Below are 18,060 nucleotides of genomic sequence, written 5' to 3'. Positions count from 1 at the left end.
ATGATGGCCTAGCCAGCGAAGCCCACATCACGTTAATGAATAGAAATTTTTTAAAAATATGGAGGAGCTGATGTCCACATCTAGGGAGCTTGCATTGGATTCCTTATTTCCTGCATGTCACTTGTGAATACAAGCAGCTAGTTCAGATGCAATTATGGTTGCAATTATCATTTATCTGGATTGAGGAAAACTAGAAAAAGCCAGTACTGATTTCAAAAGGAATGATTGTACTTGGAACACCCAGAATTCTTTGAGGATTCAATGAACATGATAGATGGAAATGCAGTGGATATGGCATACATGGACTTCAGGAAAGCCTTTGAGAGGGTACTGCCCAGGAGATTATTAGAAAAGATTAAAAGATTGAGCAACAAGAAGAGAAGATCAAAGCGGATGCCATATTGTTTAGAAGGGAGAAAACAACGAGTAGGAATGACAATAGTTTTTCAGTGGCTGGGAGTTGGGTTAGTGGCATCCCTTAGTGTTCAGTTCTGTTCACTGTGCATATCATTGGACTTCAAAGGTCACTGAAAAGTGATGTGAATGGTGTAGACAGGCGCTTCTGCAGCCATAGATATGATTCCAGGACGGTATGTTGCCTTCCGGGTGGTAAGTGCAGGAACCTTGGCTGATTTTCTTCCCACTACCTGTCAAGGGACACCAAGAGATCAATCGTTGCATCCCTCCGTTGCTATCAATCTGGGTAATTCTGCCTAAATTGGTAATCAAACTGGAGCCTTTAGTCTATGGAACTGAAAATTGTATGGGTGTAGCTGCAATTTCCCAATATGCCAAATGAGTCATGTTGCCTCATATAGCCCTCTGACCCCAGAGTATTGTACCATTCCATTAATCTTGTATTGATCCAAAATACTACCAATATAAAGCTTTGCGGCAGATGGAAATATTCAGTAACATGTTTTTCTACGCAGGAAATATTTGATGATGACCTTAGTCAGCCTGCCACTTAAAATGTTATCAATTGTGACTAACTGTCGAAAGCATACCCTGTTATTTGCCCTTTCTCTTCTGATGATCTTTTATCAGTCAGCCAACAGGATAAGATACTTAAAGGCAGTCTGCCAATTTACAACATATTTACATTTTCAGTTCCCATTTCCAGGACATTATGGCAGTTTTTCTGTCTCAAAGAATGACCTTGTCCAAAACGTGAAACAAAATAATGTTTACAAAATATATCCTGGCACCTCTAGGATATTTCCATTGGGTGTTCTATTGTGTTTCCTCTTGTCCTCGTCCCCAAGCAATTCCATCGACCCCCGCTCCCCCAAAACCTCTGATTGTCAAACTAGATTATTCCTGCAATATTAATATTTTAAGTAAAACATCCCTTTCTTTGGACATTGTTTTCCTTTTCTTGAAATGTTATTTATAGTGAAATCCATTAGTTTTTATTTTGAAAGTCTCTTGTGAAGTAAATTTCTATACTAGCTTTAAAGTGCAAATAAAAGAATAAAATACTGCAGATGCTAGAAATCTGAGGTATTTGCTGTAATCTTTGCTTTTGCTTAACTCACCAGGTGGGGAGTTGACAGCGTCAAATGAAACATCAGTTTTGCACCATATCCAATATTATTCTCCAGTGACTTAAATGGAGAGTAAAACCAGGCAGGTTGTAAAGCCAGCATTGTGCCTGGTCCTGCCAGTTTTCTCATTTCTATATTTCTTAGTTCTGATGAAGAGTCATACGGACTCGAAACGTTAACTGTATTCCTCTCCGCAGATGCTGTCAGACCTGCTGAGTTTTTTTCCAGGTACTTTTGTTTTTGTTTTTGTTTCCAGTGGGAGGGTTAGGTTAAAATTGACCCCATTAGTAGCTCAGTCAGCGGCTGTGGGGGGAAAAAAGACAAGTTTACATTTTGTGACAACCCTTCTTCAGAACTGAGAGATAAGAGATTGGCAGGCATGTAACCAATTTCTAGATTAATGTCTTTTTTTCTATATAACCGCAGAAGAGAATTGTGTGGGAAATGGTGTCACAGGTCAACTCAGTCAAGTAATAAATAGAACTACTAAGACTTTGAAGAAATAAAGGATGGGTAGATCAATATGAAAGGGGCAAAAGGGAAAATCTTGTTTGGGTATGAGATTAAAAAATGAGGGCTGCAATCTGCAGTCAATATTCAGACCAGAGGATTGCAGGATGTTGGGGAGAAATCTGAGCTCTTGTTCTTGAAACTTTAGTTCAGCTACACTGGGAAAGTGTGAGACCAATATCTGAGATCTCAGTGGGAATGGAAGGGGGATTTAAATTGGAAAGTCAAAGGGAACACATAGACACACTAAGATAATGTTGGGGTTTGGCAAAGTGGTCACCTAATCCGTATTCAGTGTCCCTATGGCAGAGAGGACTGCATATTGTACAGCAAATGCAATATAGCAGATTAGAGAAAAATGAATGTTACCTCACATGAAAGACATTTTGGGGTCCTGGACAATTGTGTGTGAGGAACTCAGCAACTTCCTGAAACCTTTGGCATTGACCGCCTCATGCTCCACCACCTCTTCTCTATGGTTTATCTCTATGTCTGCGTATATAGCTTCTTCTCTCTCAGTCACTTGTGATGTACCCCCAGACACTCATTCATGGCTTCCTCTTATTCATCATTGGTGTGCCACTCCTGGTAGTGTCCAACACTACTTCTCCCCCACCAGCATTAATACAGATGGTGTTTCATTCAGCTGAATGTTGCAAAATATTCCTACTCCCCACCACCTATATGCCTCCAGCCCCAAATTTATCAACCAAATTTGCCATTTTTCCCACTAATTGCTCACATACACATTGTAATAATCTGCATTCTGTTGTCATAAAGCCCTTTTCTGGTGAATTTTTGACATGCCAACCTTTTCTATTGACTCATGCAAATATCTGAGCAGAAGCTCTGGATTCACTTGCAATTTACATTCCCCTACTTCATCCAAGTAGTTCTGTACAAGTTTCACTCTTTTGCCTTTAATAAGGCCTGCGTGTCCTGGACAAACCCTATGGGGGAATGTTTTATTTTTTTCCCCCATTTTATTCATACGTTAACTTTCAGCACTTTGCAATGCTTTTAAGCTAAGACTTAATGTTAGAGACAGATTTTTTTGGTGTAATTCTGGTAACTACCATTCGTGTTCACTCATGTCTTTTTTTTTATATCCCGCATAAGGAGAATATGTCCCATAATGGGCTCTGCCATTGAAGATTTTTGCTCCTGTGTGATTGACATATGATTTACAGAACATATCTTGTCTGGGCAGCAACTCTTGATTACTGTACAGTGTTGTTTACAATCCACTTTCAATTTGACTAAGGATAGTTTTTGAGATAATTTAGTTTGCTTTTTAATCACCATGTTGTCATTTATATTCACAAATTCACAAAATTTTGCCTTTTGCACTAAAATAAACATTGCTTAGTTGAGAGGCCCATGTCCAGCTCAGAGTTGTGTTGGCCCTTGTTTTCTTTGAGAAACAATGGTAGAATCTCCTGCCAATCACAAATATGTATCAGATCTTTAATAGGATTTTAATGGGAAACGATTACTTTTTGAAGTATGAAACATGTGCCTTTTGTTATTAAAGTGCTTCATCTTTAAGGATTTTAATTATGCTGAAGGAGTGAAGATAATTTTTTTTATACTCGTTCATGGGATGTGGGCATCGGTGACTAGGCCAGCATTTATTGCCCTTCCCTAATTTCTTTGCTCAGAGGGTACTTTTTAAGAGTCAACCAATTAGAGATGAGGAAGGCCATTTAGTCCATCTTGGTTTATCCATTCAGAATGGATGATGGTACTCCATTCTGCACGTTCAGAATTGGAATCTTAGAAGACTACAATCTGGTTCTGACACTGTACAATAACTAAAACAAAAATAAAAATACCTGGAAAAACTCAGCAGGTCTGAAAGCATCTGCGGAGAGGAACACATTTAACATTTCCATTCCGTATGACTCTTCAACAGAACTAGGGAAAAATAGAAGAGAGGTGAAATATAAGCTGGTTTGGGGGGGGGGTGGTGGCGGTGGTGGAGTGGGACAGGTAAAGCTGGATAGAGGACCAGTGATAGGTGGAGATTGCCAAAAGATGTCATAGACAAAAGGACAAAGAGGTGTTGATGGTGGTGATATTAGCTAAGAAATGTGCTAATAGGTGATATTGAGTGTAGAAAGCAGGACAAGCAAGGTACAGATAGCCCTAGTAGGGGTGGGGTGGGGGGAAGGGATCGAAATAGGCTAAAAGGTAGAGGTAAGACAATGGATGGAAATACTTTTAAAAATATATAAAAATAATGGAAATAGGTGGGAAAAGAAAAATCTATATAAATTATTGGGAAAAAAAGGGGATCGGAAAGGGGGTGGGGATGGAGGAGAGAGTTCATAATCTAAAATTGTTGAACTCAATATTCAGTCCAGAAGGCTGTAAAGTGCCTAGTTGGAAGATGAGATGCTGTTCCTACAGTTTGCGTTGAGCTTCACTGGAACATTGCAGCAAGCCAAGGACGGACATGTGGGCATGAGAGCAGGGCAGTATGTTGAAATGGCAAGCGACAGGGAGGTCTGGGTCTTGCTTGCAGACAGACTGTACAATAACTAGTTTGGTGGGCTTCCAAACTGCCTAGGAATAAAACAAACTGGGCCAGCACAGTGTCATGATTTGGTTTCTATTCTGCTGATAGTTGGCTGTCTCATGCATTCAGATAAGTTTCTTTCCCACCGTGCAATTATGCGAATCTGTTCGGAATTGAGTAGCAATTGACACCTTGGTGGTGCTTCTCCAATCAGAAGTCAGGGCTTCACTGGCCTCAAGGATTCAAATTGGACAAAATTTTCATAAAAGCTCGAAGTTCCAGAAGTCTACAGTTAACTTCGATTCAACAGTTGAACTTACACTTAAAATAATTGCAAGTTACATACCTTAGCTCTTTTGTTGTTGTTGCGAAAGTGGAATGGTTGTGTGACATAATCGTGAAACGTGATTCTGAGATCTGACGAGATCCTACAAACTAACCCGTAACACCAGTTAACAGAAAATGAAGGGGAAATTTGGGATGGTGCAATCTTTCAGACAGAATTACTCTTGATTGTTGAGATAAGTTTTCTAGGGGTGTTATAAACATAGGTTCTTGTCCCCAGTGCCCACAGGACCTCCTAATGGTCATTGCCAACAGGAGGGAGGAGTCTCTAACTGTTTTGTTTTCCCTGGCCCCTGTGACACTGAAGCCAATCTTAGTACCTATACTGCCAACAAAACACATACTGGAGATGAACTTGATCTAGATGCCCAAGTTCCATACTGGACAATGTACTTACCAATTGAGGAAAGGGAGTAGCAAATAAAAGTACTGTACAGAGAAGTTACATAATTTTCAATGGAGAATGTGAAGCAATGTCTAGGTGACATGGGTATAGGAAGATGGTGTATAAGGAAGGAAACTTGTAGTTATTTGATTATTTAATTGCTGAATCTTTCATCTTATTAATGGAGGCACTCCTGTCTCCTCGCAGGAATTAGTGACCATGAGATAGACTGGAAACAGGAACTCACTGTCTGATTGGTCTTTCCCAAGAGTGAATTTAATTTCCGGAAATGTGGTTCTGCTCTTGATTTGTTAATTTTACTGAAATGTGACACCTTCACTGACAATCAGGATATTGCCTCATCTCACAGCTCCAGTCTTGTTGTGTTACAACATCTGCAGTTTAACCCTGACCATAAGGAAAACTGTCTCCTGTTAGGACTTTTACCTAGTGGAGTGGGGCAGGGGGGTCAGGGGGTGGTGGAATTTGCCAGTGCTGGAAATAAGAAACAAAAAGCAAAACTGTGGAATATATGCAGCATGTGCAGAGAAACACAGGTTAACACATCAGATGCAGATACTTTGCCACTATGAATCTTCTGTTGACGCATTCTCATTCACGCCTACTAGCGTAATACTGCAGATTTCTTTTTAAATGGAGATTTTGATTACTCCCCCGCCATGGCCTGGTGATTACCAGCACTGGCTGCAAGAGTTGGGGGTCCTGAAACAAAGGGTAGACATAAAAATGCATGGACCAAGAATCTAACCTCAGGGTGTCCTCTACCATCATCGGAATTGATTTTGATTCATTGATATTTTTGGTATTCGCTCCCTATTTTCTTCCCTCAGCCAAGAAGCACAGAGATGGGCGTCGGTTCTAGTTTTTATGAAGCATTTTTACCTTTACCCTTTGTTTTAGGAGCCCCGCCTCTTGTAACCTCCTCGTCCTTGTTTCCCCCTCTGAGCCCACATGCTAGTGTTGCCAACCCTCCTACATTGTAGCGGAGTTTCCAGGAATTAAAGGTTCATCTCCTGGACACTGTTGCAAGCAATCCAGGAGAAAAAAATTGTATGGGTATTTTTTAAAAAAAAAAAATGTTTTTTTCACTTTCTTTGAACACTTTTGTTTGTTATCAAGTTGTTAGAAATGGGGAAGAAAGGTTGTTTGGTGGGGGGTGATTGTGTGCATGGGGATTGGATGTGGGAGGTCACATAATGAAAGCTTGATTGGAATTGGTGATCCTACCACATGCACAGAAGACCTGATTTTCCTCTTCCAAATTGGTCTCCTCAGACGGGTCTAAAGGCACAAAATATTATAAACTTAATGATTTCCTCCTCTTGGATTAAAAGCATCTTCAATCATTTAGTAAGAAATCATGTATGCTGGTCTAACTTGGTCCACCTAAGCTAAAGTTGCTGAATAAACACATTGACCAGCTGAACTGGCTGTGGAAGCCATAATACCAGTGACAAATTTAGAGACGCAGCCAAAAATGTATGTCTGCTGCTTAAATTCATATTTTGTAGTGCTGTTGAAAATAGATGACCTACACATCAGAAGTCAACAATATTTCCCTCTCTGAGGGAAAAATACATTTTTCTGGTTCCATTAGAAATAGTGAAATTTCCAAATTTGGACAGATAGAAGGAACATTCCAGAATCATCACTGCCCTTTGTATCTCCCTTATTCTTTCATCAAAAAGCTATTCATTCCCTGGTTAAATTTAATACGATCCATCTAGCTGGGCAGCTTGTCCCATGTATTCATTGGCCAGTGTGTGAAGCAATTAAATCTAAAACAATCACTTTTGTTTTTAAATCATGTTCTGCCCCTTGCATATTTTTTAATCCTTTGCAGTTTTAAAAAGTTAGTTGCTGCTAAGTTAGTTGTTGCTTTTGGGTGAAATCCTCAATGAAATTTTGCCAACAACTTAAATTCTCCTCTCTCCCTCTCCCTCTCTCTCTCTCTCGAGAGGAGTTGGCATCATGCCTAGGAGAAATGTGCCTACTCTGTAACCTGTTTAGATGTTGTACTAATAAACAAACATTAAGCAGATACAAGAGTATATCTACAGCCTAAGTACCAAGTCCCACACCTATAGTCCAAGACAGAAAGACCAATCTCAGAACATGGTGGCAGCCATGGAGACATTTATATAAAAGATACATTGGTGTTATCGAAGGAACCACAGAGTGAAGAAACCTTTTGAAGGCAGCTTGAAGGTCTTCGGCAGATGAAGGAGGCACACTGGAGAGGGGTAACAATGACCCTACTTAGTGAGCAGTCCCTGCTCTTGCCCCACCTGCCCGCAGAGAGGCCAGCAGCGGGACTTATGGAAACACCATTTTCTCCAGCACTGAGCAGCATCAGGTCTTCACGAAAAAGAGCCAAAGCTTCAAATTAGTTCCTTTCTTTATACAGTAGGTCCGGTATCCTAAGGCAGGATGAGCAGAAGTCCACCATGAATTTTGACTCAATTATTAAAGCCTTTTGATGCCTTCTTTAATCAGCCACGGAACCCTGTTGTCGAGCTGATAAAAGCCCACCAAACCAAACAAAGGGTGGGAAACTCCAGGCCAACAGCCAGTTGAGATGCTAATGTTGTGGTGCAAAAATCCAACAGAGATGTGAAGTCTGCCTAGTAGGGGGTGTGGAATGCTTCCAGTGTGGAAAAACTGGACATCTCAAGCCTTTCTGCAAATCCAGCAATTTTAATCGACCAGCAAGTATTTATGAAATACAGTCCTTCCAACAGTCCAGAAAAAGACAAAACTACAGAGTTCCTAGGGGAAGTAGATCGCCTTAATCCAGACTACTGGTCAGTCACAGTCTAAGTTCAAGTCTTCAATAATACTTTTAAAATTGATACTGGAGCTGCAGTCAACATTTTAGCAGATGACCTGGACTGGTTTCAGCTGATGACCCTTCATCCATTGGACATCAAGTTACATGGTCCAGTCGGCATAGACCTTCTATTTAAAGGCAAGACCTTTAACCTACAAGGGGAGACAGAGGTCAGGATATTTAAGTCAGTGAGCGGGGGGGGGGGGGGGGGGGGGGGGGGGGGGGGGGGGGGGGGCGCATGCCAATGTGTAAAATGAGGCGGGATGATGCGGGCGGAACTCTCGACGTTACCCTGCGTCATTTCTATTTTCGGGTCGGCAGGGGAGCAACTGAATCAGCTGTGCGTCCGCCGACCTGTCAATGGCCTATTGAGGCCATTCAAAAACTAATTCAAGTAGTTAATGGGGACCTGCCCGTCCAACCTTAAGGTTGGTGGGCAGGCTGGGAGCCCTGGCGGGCTTCAGAAAAAGCACGAAACCTCATCCACGGGTGGGGTGAGGTTTCACGAAGGTTTTTAAAATTTTAATAAAAGTTTGATTAAAAGTGATGGACATGTCCCAACTCATGTGACAGTGACACATGAGGGGACATGTCAGGGGAATTTTATTTTTCTACATTTACCATTTTTAAATTTGGTGCCGATCTCCCTGAGGTGGCACTTAACCTCAGGGAGATGAGTGCGTTCTTTCGTGCGCACTCTCAGCTTAGGGAATCCCCACCCCCACCGCCTGCACAGGGAGCGCATAGTGCTTCCTGGCAGATGTCACGCTGGGTGGGCCTTAATTGGTCCACCCATGTAAAATGGCGGTGCGCCCCCGACCAGGGGTGCCGTTGGAGGCACAATCAATGTACATCCCTATTGAGGAGCGGTGTTGATATATTTCTAGGAATCTCAGAAAAACCAGATGATACTCGTCATTTGAAATACTCACTGCCTTTCATGCAACAATCTTGAATCTTTTATATAGAAGCAGTGAAAATTCAGCCTTCAGAAGCTGAGAAAGTTTATACACTCAGTCGTAAGCTTTTCTTTCATAGAGACACCATGCACTTGACCCATAACAGACATGGAAGTTATGAATCTCTCAGTTCTTCATGAAGTAAGGCCAGAGGTGGCGAATGCAGATGGTGACCATCTCCATGAAGACCTGCTGGATTGGCTCTTCTTAAAGAGTGATGAGGAAGAATTCTTTGCAACACTGGGTGACCTCTTGGAGATTGAGGTCCTAGAGAATGATTCATCTTTCCTGTTGATGGATGCACTTTATGAAGCCCCTACAGTCTTTTTAGAAGAATCAGCTGTGCTTTTAGTGTCTGAGCAGCATTCAGATCTTAGTTCCACTGAGTCTACCAGTGTATTGCCCGCTTTATTTCCTGTTGTCCATGAAGAGTCTTACAGAGAGAATGCTTTTCCTGACTCCAGGTTGGAGTCGATAGAGGATCACACTGCTCAAGAGCTGGTACCTTCCTAGGGTAAAAGTCAATTGGCGTCCATACTTCAGTCCCAGCTGAAAGTCGTCTTCCCTTCAGAGCTGGAGGTCAGCACAGAAGCTGCCGCAGAATCTTTAGCATTTCTGCAGTTGCAGAAACCTGTACAGCAATCTTGTCCCAGAGTTGATTATCCACAGGAAATTCCTCTCATTACAGAAGATGAGATTGTCTTGTCTCCATATTCTCAGCAACTCTTTCCATTGCCCGTAGTGGAGCAATCTTGTGCAGAGTGTAGCTCTCTTATCACGGCCTACAGAAAGTAGACTGTCCTTCTGAAATATCATTGGAAAATAATTTCTCCTTCATTTCCTGACAGCCTTGGTTATTATTTCCCTTCATCTAAGTTCATTGAACTCTCAGATCTTTAATGCCTTTTCAGTCTTTGATATAGTTGTGATAGGCTTCCCTGGAGTTGAAGATCATTCCTCTTCTGAAGCTTTTCCCAGAGTCCTTCAAGGGAGCAACAAGTTCCTCAGAATCTCCTGAGCTCTTCTCTTCTACTCCTAGAGAGCCCAAAGGTTGATTCTCTTCAGTTTTCTCCTTTTGAATCAGTCTTTTGTTGAAAAGTCTTCATTGTCCTTGCAGTTCAGTCATCCTGCATCGTACACTCTGCTTCACAGCAATGCTGACAGTAATGATGCTAATGTGTTGTCCTATTCTGCAGATGATGATGTCCTACCAGATGCAGAAGAAACCTATCATGTCTCCAAGGCATCATCCCTAAGGGTCTAGAATACTGAGGGAGATTAAATCTCCTAGCACTGTGACTTTCGGAGGGAAAGAGGAGTTGAAGTTGGCTGGAATCCGTAGTTATAAAAAAAAGGGAGTTATAGAAATGTAATTTAATTAACGACCTAGTTTCATGTTATTGTTAAAAAGTAGGGCTAATGTATAATGTAGATGATGATGTACTACTGACAGCCAGTCATATGTTAGTCTCTCTCTCACTCACTCACACACGAGAGAGAGTTCGGAATCATGCCTAGGAGCAATGTGCCTACTCCAAAACCTGTCTAGGTTACGAATAAACAAGTGTTAAGCAGATTCCAGAATATGTCCTACAATCTAAGTACCAAATCTAGTGCCTAGAACCAAGACAGAAGGACCAATCTCAGAACAGTGGAGTAATAGGTGCAGAAATTTAAGGAGGGAATTCCAGAGCTTGGGGCCAATGTAACCGAAGGCTGGCACCAATAGTGGAGTGAAGAAAACAGGGGCTATGCAGGAAGATCAAATTGGACAATAGAAATGACAAATCTGAACTGTTGGGTTAGTTTTTCCAAGGGGTTCTGAAACAGCCTGCCAAAACATAGGTCTGTTAAGGAACAACTACAAAAGGTTCTTGTGCAGTCTGTTTTTTTAAGAGGCTTTGAAGAACATTCCAGAAATGTTGAAAAGCTGTCAATATAAATCATGAAGCTGATCCAAGAAAAACGATTTCTTGACGCTGCCAGTGTTTCCTGTATCCTGACTGTGTTTTGTTTCTTCTGAATGTTCTTTGAGCAGAAGTCTCTGGTGACATTAAACGGCTTAATCTCCACTCCCATTGAATGGCTTAATGCCCTTTATTGCCCGTGATAACCCTTAAACCTAAATATGCGCCATAATCCAGACAACTGACAGATACCAATTGTGGATATATAAAATAACTGTTTGGTTGTTTAGCCTCTTTTCTCAGAAGCATGATTTTGTATTGTTGCATAATTCATTGCAAGATTGCTCTTGCCTTATATAGCAGTTTTCATCTCAAGTTTTGTTTTTGCATGGTAAAATCATGAAAATAGCACTCTCACAAGGAATAAGTGACACTGAGTAATGACTTGGCGCTCTGTCCTGAATCTGCTCTGTTCTGAATCTGCTATGTTACAGCTGCTTGCCTTCTCAGACTGTCATTGTTACTTTCTCCTTCCTGAATTCCATTGAGACTCATGTTGCGCTCTTCCTCCTAGTTCCTGTCTAAGATTTAAATGATATTTATTAAATCTCTTTACTTCTAGGTTAAGTCATACTCATCATGGTAGACATAAAAATCAAGGGAATTTTTCATGGACAGTTACACTTGGGTGTCAGCTGTAGCACAGTGGTAACACTCCCACCCTTATGCCAGAAGATCATGGACTTGAGCATATTATCTAGGCTGAAACCACAGTACAATACTGAAGGAGTGCTTCACTGTTAGAGGTGCCATCTTTCAAACTAGATGCTATCTCATCTGCCCTATCAGGTGGACATAAAAGATCCCATGACTTTTTGAAGAAGAGCAGGGGAGTTCTCCCTGGTGTCCTGATCAGTATTTATCCTTCAACTAACAACGCTGTTATGTTCTTTCTATTGGGTCACTTTACTCAGCAAACACAGTTGTACGCCTACCTACTGGCGATTGAGTTGGTAAACAAGATACTTCAGACGCAGAGACCAATGTAAGATAAAGCACATGCTGTTTATTAACACAAGTAACAGAGCACTAACACAATGTTTGCTTTTCAAACCAGACCTATTCTAAACTACTGATTAACATTGTAGCCCGTGCTACACAGCAATTGGGTAATACAATCTTGTGGTCAATTTGCTCACATTCTCTTTTAAAGGCGTATTGCACCTCAGATTACCACATCCCTCCCCTTTTACTCGAAAATATAATTTACAAATGTTACAATATATCAACTATTTACATAAATAAACTATTTACAAATTCAGTCTCTCTGGAGGCTTCTTCAAACGTGTCGAGCATTGTAGTTCTACAACTTCAGATGGTTTATCTGAGGCCTCCCTCTCAGGAGTCATCTGTCCTATAGGCTCTCCAGTAGGAACCTGTAAGTTTATTTCTTCGACATGCTCAACAGATCCTACAGGTACTTCCAAACCAAGTGGAGTTCCTTCCACATGTGGTGTAGACTCCAGCAGGAATGCTTGATGCATCCTTTCTTGTAGATCTGTTTCCCTTTTCCTGAGGTGATCTACACGTCTCCTATCCAAACATCGGCTGACATGTGATAGGAAAGGGGTCCTGTCGCTGCACTAACTTCACCTGATTGCCATTTGGGCCCATCTCCAAAGTTCTTTGCAAAAACTGCATCTCCAGCAGTGAAGTTTCTTTCATGACCATGGTAATCATGTCCATTTTTCAGGGCCTCCTGATTTCTCTCTCCCTCCCCCATAGATTCAACCTTATGAGACTCAAATGTGTCCTGAGACATCTCTTCATCAATAACTCTGCGGGGGCAATACCGGAGGTCTTGTGTGGCGTAGTCCCATAGCTGAGTAGGAAACGTGATAATCTAGTTGAAATAGAGTCTCCATCCAGTTTTTTCATTAGGGACTTGAAGGTCTGGACTGCCCTCTCAGCCAATCCATTGGATGCAGGATGGTGTGGCGAGGTCTTAACATGTGTTATGCCATTGAGGCTTGTAAATCTTTGGAACTCCCTGCAGGTGAACACCATTCCATTATCAGACATTATTATCTCTGGTAACCCGTGTATCGCAAAACTCTGACGCAATCTGTCTCTGGTGGTGGCAGATGTGGGTGATCTCACCTCATATACATCCATCCACTTCGAGTGAGGATCTATGAGGATCAAGGGGAACATTGTGCACAAAAAAGGCCCCATGCAGTCAATGTGGAGGTGGACCCATGGCCTTCCTGGCCATTCCCAAGGATGCAATGGAGCAGAAGGGGGCAATTTCTATACCTGTTGGCACTGTAGGCAGCTCTTGACTAAGTTTTCAATTTCTGTATCCATCCCTGGCCACCATAAGTAGCTACGCAGCAACATTTTCATTCTAGGGATGCCGAGATGAGCACTATGCAATTTGGTCAATGATGGCTCTCTTCCTCCTGAGACACAGTGACTCTCACTCCCCACAGCAAGATGCTATTCTGGCAGGTGAGCTCATATCTCCGATTAAAATAGGGCTTCATTTCATCAGACTTTGGCTCGTTAGACCATTCCTGTAAGACTTGTTTCCTTACGTGAGACAAAACTGGATCACGGTCTGTCCACCCTCTTATTTGTTTGGCATGTACTGGTGATGAATCCAGAAAGTTTAAAAACAAGACAAGTTCTTTAGGAATGGGGATGTTCACATTGCTGTCTTTTAGAGGTAATCGGCTCAGTGTGTCAGCATTTGCAATCTGGCTTCCTGTTTGATGGATAAAAGTATATTCATAAGCAGCTAGAATCTGTGCCCACCGTTGGATGCGTGTCAAGGCAACTGGGGTATTGCCTTATCTTCCCCAAACAAGCCTCATAGTGGCTTGTGGTCGGATACAATGGCGAAGTGGTGACCATGGATGTATTGTGGAACAAGTTAACGCCAAATACAATGCATAAGCCTTCTTACTCCATTTGTGAGTACCTTTGTTCTGTAACACTGGGTGTGCTTGAGACATAACCAATGGGCCATTCGGAGCCATCCGGTGGGAGAGTACTGCCCCTATTCTGTAAGGGGATGCATTGCAGGTCAGATTTAATTCTTTCTTTGGGTCAAAATGTACCAACGGGGCCGACGAATGTAGCAACTGCTTTACTGTCATAAAAGCCTGTTGTTGAGGAACTTGCCAAGTCCACCTGTGGTTTATCTTGAGTAAACCATACAATGGAGCCAGTACTGTTGATAAATTTGGGAGAAACCGCCATAATAGTTACTCATTCCCAAGAAGGACTAGAGTTCTATGCCATTTTTCAGTGCTGGCGCCTCATGAGTAGCTCTCACCTTGTCTTCTGCTGGGTGAAGGCCCTGTGAGTCAACCCTATGACCCTCATAAACCACTTCTTTTGCTTGGAAGATACATTTTTCTCTTTTCAAACGTACTCCAGCTTGTGAGAAATGCTCCAATGCCTCTTCCAGGTTAGCCAAGTGTTCTTCATCGGATAATCCTGTTACTAGGACATCATTGAGATCAACCACAACATGGGGCAAACCTTGAAGTAAATTTCCCATTGTCCGTTGGAAAATGGCAGAAGCCAATGGTACTCTGAAGGGTAACCTGGTGTATTGGGATAACCCCCTATGTGTGGTGTTAGTCACAAAATCCCGAGAGGCTTTTTCTAGCTTGAGTTGCTGGTAAGCCTGGCTCATGTCGAGTTTTGTATATGCTGTTCCCCCTGCGAGCTTGGAGCACAATTCATCAATTTTTGGTATAGGATGCCTGTCAAGTCTGGCCACTTTGATAACAACCAACTTGTAGTGTCTGCATATTTGCTAACTCTGGTCAAGCTTTGGTACTGGAACTATGGTTGTTCATTCAGAAAATTGTACAGGTTGTAAGACTCCCAACCTTTCCAGCCTGTCAAATTCAACATCAACTTTTTCTCGTAATGCATAGGGGACTGGCCTCGCCATCAAGTATCTGCGAGTTCCCCCAGGATCCACATGGATTTTAGCTTGCAGCCTCTGAATCTTCAACAAGCCCGTCCCTGAACGCAGAGGCATATTTCTGTAATAATTCTTGCAGATCTTTCATTCCAAGTTGAAAAATCTCAGTCCACTCCAACTTTATTTCCTTAAGCCAGTTTCTACCAAGTTTGGACCCTCCCCTGCTACCACTACCATGGGTAAATTAACAGATTGGCGTCCATATTGTACTGGAACCTTGCATATACCTTTTACTCGTGTGTCCTCACCAGTATACGTCTTTAATTTAGCATCTAAATTTTCCAGATTTAGTGAGTGGTCTCTTTCATTCAGGTATTTGCACATATGGTCCTCTATAACTGTTGGGGATGCCCCTTTAACCATCTCCATTCAGATGGGTTTCCCATTGACTTCCACTGTCACATAGATTGATTCTGTTTTACCCATTTTTAAGTTGTGTAGTCAGTAAATATCTGGCTTTGTTTCTTCTGGTTCCTCTATTATGTGGATTTTATGATTTCTACCTTTTTGCTTAAAGTTTTGTCCTAATCTGTCTTTACAATATCACGTAATGTGCCCATTACAATGGCAGTAGAAACACTCGATTCCTTTAAATTGTCGTTCACTTGCAGGCTGTCTGGTTCCATTTATGCCGTTATTATTGTGGGTTTCCTCTGTTAAACCATTGTTTTTTGCTGGTCTGTTAATGGTGGCTGTTTTCCACCTTTCCATGGAGCCCTGCGCTTCTGCGCCATTTCTAACCGGTGCTTCCCTCCCGACGCAAAGGACAGTGCAATTTTGTGCTCCCTTCATTGCTTCTGAATCCCTGACTGCATCTCCATTGTGAGCACCAACTCTAATGCCTTGCTGAAGTCTAAATTTGTTTCTGACAACAACTTTGAATGTGTCTTCATTCGTCCCACATATTAATCGGTCTCTTAACGTGTCAGTAATCGACATCCTGAACTCACGGTGCTCTGTCGGTTGTTTTAAGGCTGCTACATAGCAAGCGACTGTCTCTCCAGGGGCGCGATGCCTCAGATTAAATTTAAAACGCTGCGTTGTTACCGGGGGTTTCTGCTGAAAGTGGGTTTTCACAAGATTTACCAACTCATCAAAGCCCTTGGAGCCTGGGGCATTGGGTGCTGTTAGACTACAAATTAGGTTGTATGTTTTACTGCCACTGTCGATAAGAGGATCGCTCGCCTCTTCTCCTCCCCAATGTGTCGCTGGCCAAAAAGAAGAACGTGAGGCATTCAATATAATGTGACCAGTCATCGGTGGTCTGATCAAACAGTTCAATACGGCCAAACTGTGGCATACTGGAGAGAGAGACTATGATGAAGGCTGTACTTATAATTGCCTTGCAACGGACAACTGATTTACTTATGTTGAATTTCCATAGCTTTCTTTGGTGTCCTTGACTGGTTGTGTTTTGCCTCATCACCAGTTGTTACGTTCCTTCTATCGGGTCACTTTGCTCAGCAAACACAGTTGCACGCCTATCTACTGGTGATTGAGTTGGTAAACAAGATGCTGCAAACGCAGAGACCAATATAAAATGAAGCACGTGCTGTTTATTAATACAAGTAACAGAGCATGTAACGTGTGCTTCTCAAACCAGACCCTATTCTAAACAACTGATTAACATTGTAGTTCGTGTTACACAGCAATTGGGTAATACAGTCACGTAGTCAATCTGCTCATATTCTCTTAAAGGTATATTGCACCTCAGATTACCACAAATTATATAACCATTATCTCATTACTATTTGTGTGCCCTTGTGAGTGAAATATGGAAGCCTTGTTTCTTTCAACACACCAGAACTACACTTTGGAAGTGCTTAACAAAAACAGAATTACCTGGAAAAACTCAGCAGGTCTGGCAGCATCGGCGGAGAAGAAAAGAGTTGACGTTTCGAAGGGTCGTGAGGACTCGAAACGTCAACTCTTTTCTTCTCCGCCGATGCTGCCAGACCTGCTGAGTTTTTCCAGGTAATTCTGTTTTTGTTTTGGATTTCCAGCATCCGCAGTTTTTTGTTTTTATCTTTGGAAGTGCTTGATTGGCTGTAAGGTGCTTTGGGATGAGACATACTATATGCCTAAGCGTCTTTGTACGACCTTCTGTTGGCTGTGCATATTGTTTTGTCTGTCTTTGATTCTGGGGCTTTGGATACTCTCAAGGCTGTAGATTCGTCCTTGTCACAGTGAGATAGCAGGCACAGCTGGATAGGTGGGCGGAGGGAGGAAAGAGACTCTGCAGCAGTTCTGAAAGTGAATTCACATTCCATCTGTTGAATCCATTCGAATCGGCTTAGGGCTTCCAATTGTAACATGAATATAGGTTAACTTCTGCAGCAGGGCCCAACCTGATGCCGTGACTAAATTGAACGAGGAAATGTGGAGAAATAGTCTTGCTTTGCTTTGCTTAGAAGGCACTTAAGTCTTGATGCTCTTCCTGAATTTAGTGTCTGTGGGAAGTGGTTTTGGCACTGCTGATTCTAAACCTGTGGAGTGTGACAGCACCTCTGAGCACACCTCATGGCACACTCTGAAGAGGCGATGATATGGAAGTGTTCCTGCTGTGGAATACTATGTAAGAATGCACAATGTGCTCTAACAAATCCATCTCTACATTCCTTTGATTCTATTTTTTTGTCCCTGTTCACAGCATCGTTACCGTTTGTCATATTGACGCTGCAGGCTCAACCAAATAAACGAGGATTTTACTGCAATGATGACAGCATTAAATACCCATACAAAAAGGACACCATTTCACACTGGCTGATGGCAGCAGTTATCATTCCAGTCTGCATCATAATTGTAAGTGACTGAGTTTCCTACTTATTTCTGAATGAATACTGCCAGACTGCGTTCTTTTATATAAATGAATTACAAAATATTTATTGCCTGGCAACATTTGAAAAGGGGCAGCTACTCCCATTAGCTCAGTGATGTCATTCATCAACTGGTGTGGAGCTTAGTTAGATTGACCAGAGTATTGAATTGAAATGAAGGCAGGAGAGTTCATTTCAGAAAATGCTAAAGCAAGA

General features: G+C 42.0%; 1 protein-coding gene across 3 annotated transcripts in view; it reads left to right on the top strand.

Annotated features, from left to right (window-relative positions):
* Positions 1 to 18,060, top strand: part of plpp2a (phospholipid phosphatase 2a) — an 86,969-nt gene that overhangs the window by 44,329 nt on the left and 24,580 nt on the right. For all 3 annotated transcript variants that reach the window (XM_041204184.1, XM_041204183.1, XM_041204182.1), the window contains one exon: positions 17,679 to 17,830. In XM_041204184.1, the coding sequence (XP_041060118.1) occupies positions 17,679 to 17,830 (152 nt within the window). The remainder of the gene's footprint in view (positions 1 to 17,678; positions 17,831 to 18,060) is intronic.

This window comes from Carcharodon carcharias, chromosome 14 (genome assembly GCF_017639515.1).
Source record: "Carcharodon carcharias isolate sCarCar2 chromosome 14, sCarCar2.pri, whole genome shotgun sequence".
NCBI lineage: Eukaryota > Metazoa > Chordata > Chondrichthyes > Lamniformes > Lamnidae > Carcharodon > Carcharodon carcharias.
The sequence above is the reverse complement of the archived record's forward strand: the minus strand, read 5'-3'. Positions and strand labels throughout refer to the sequence as shown.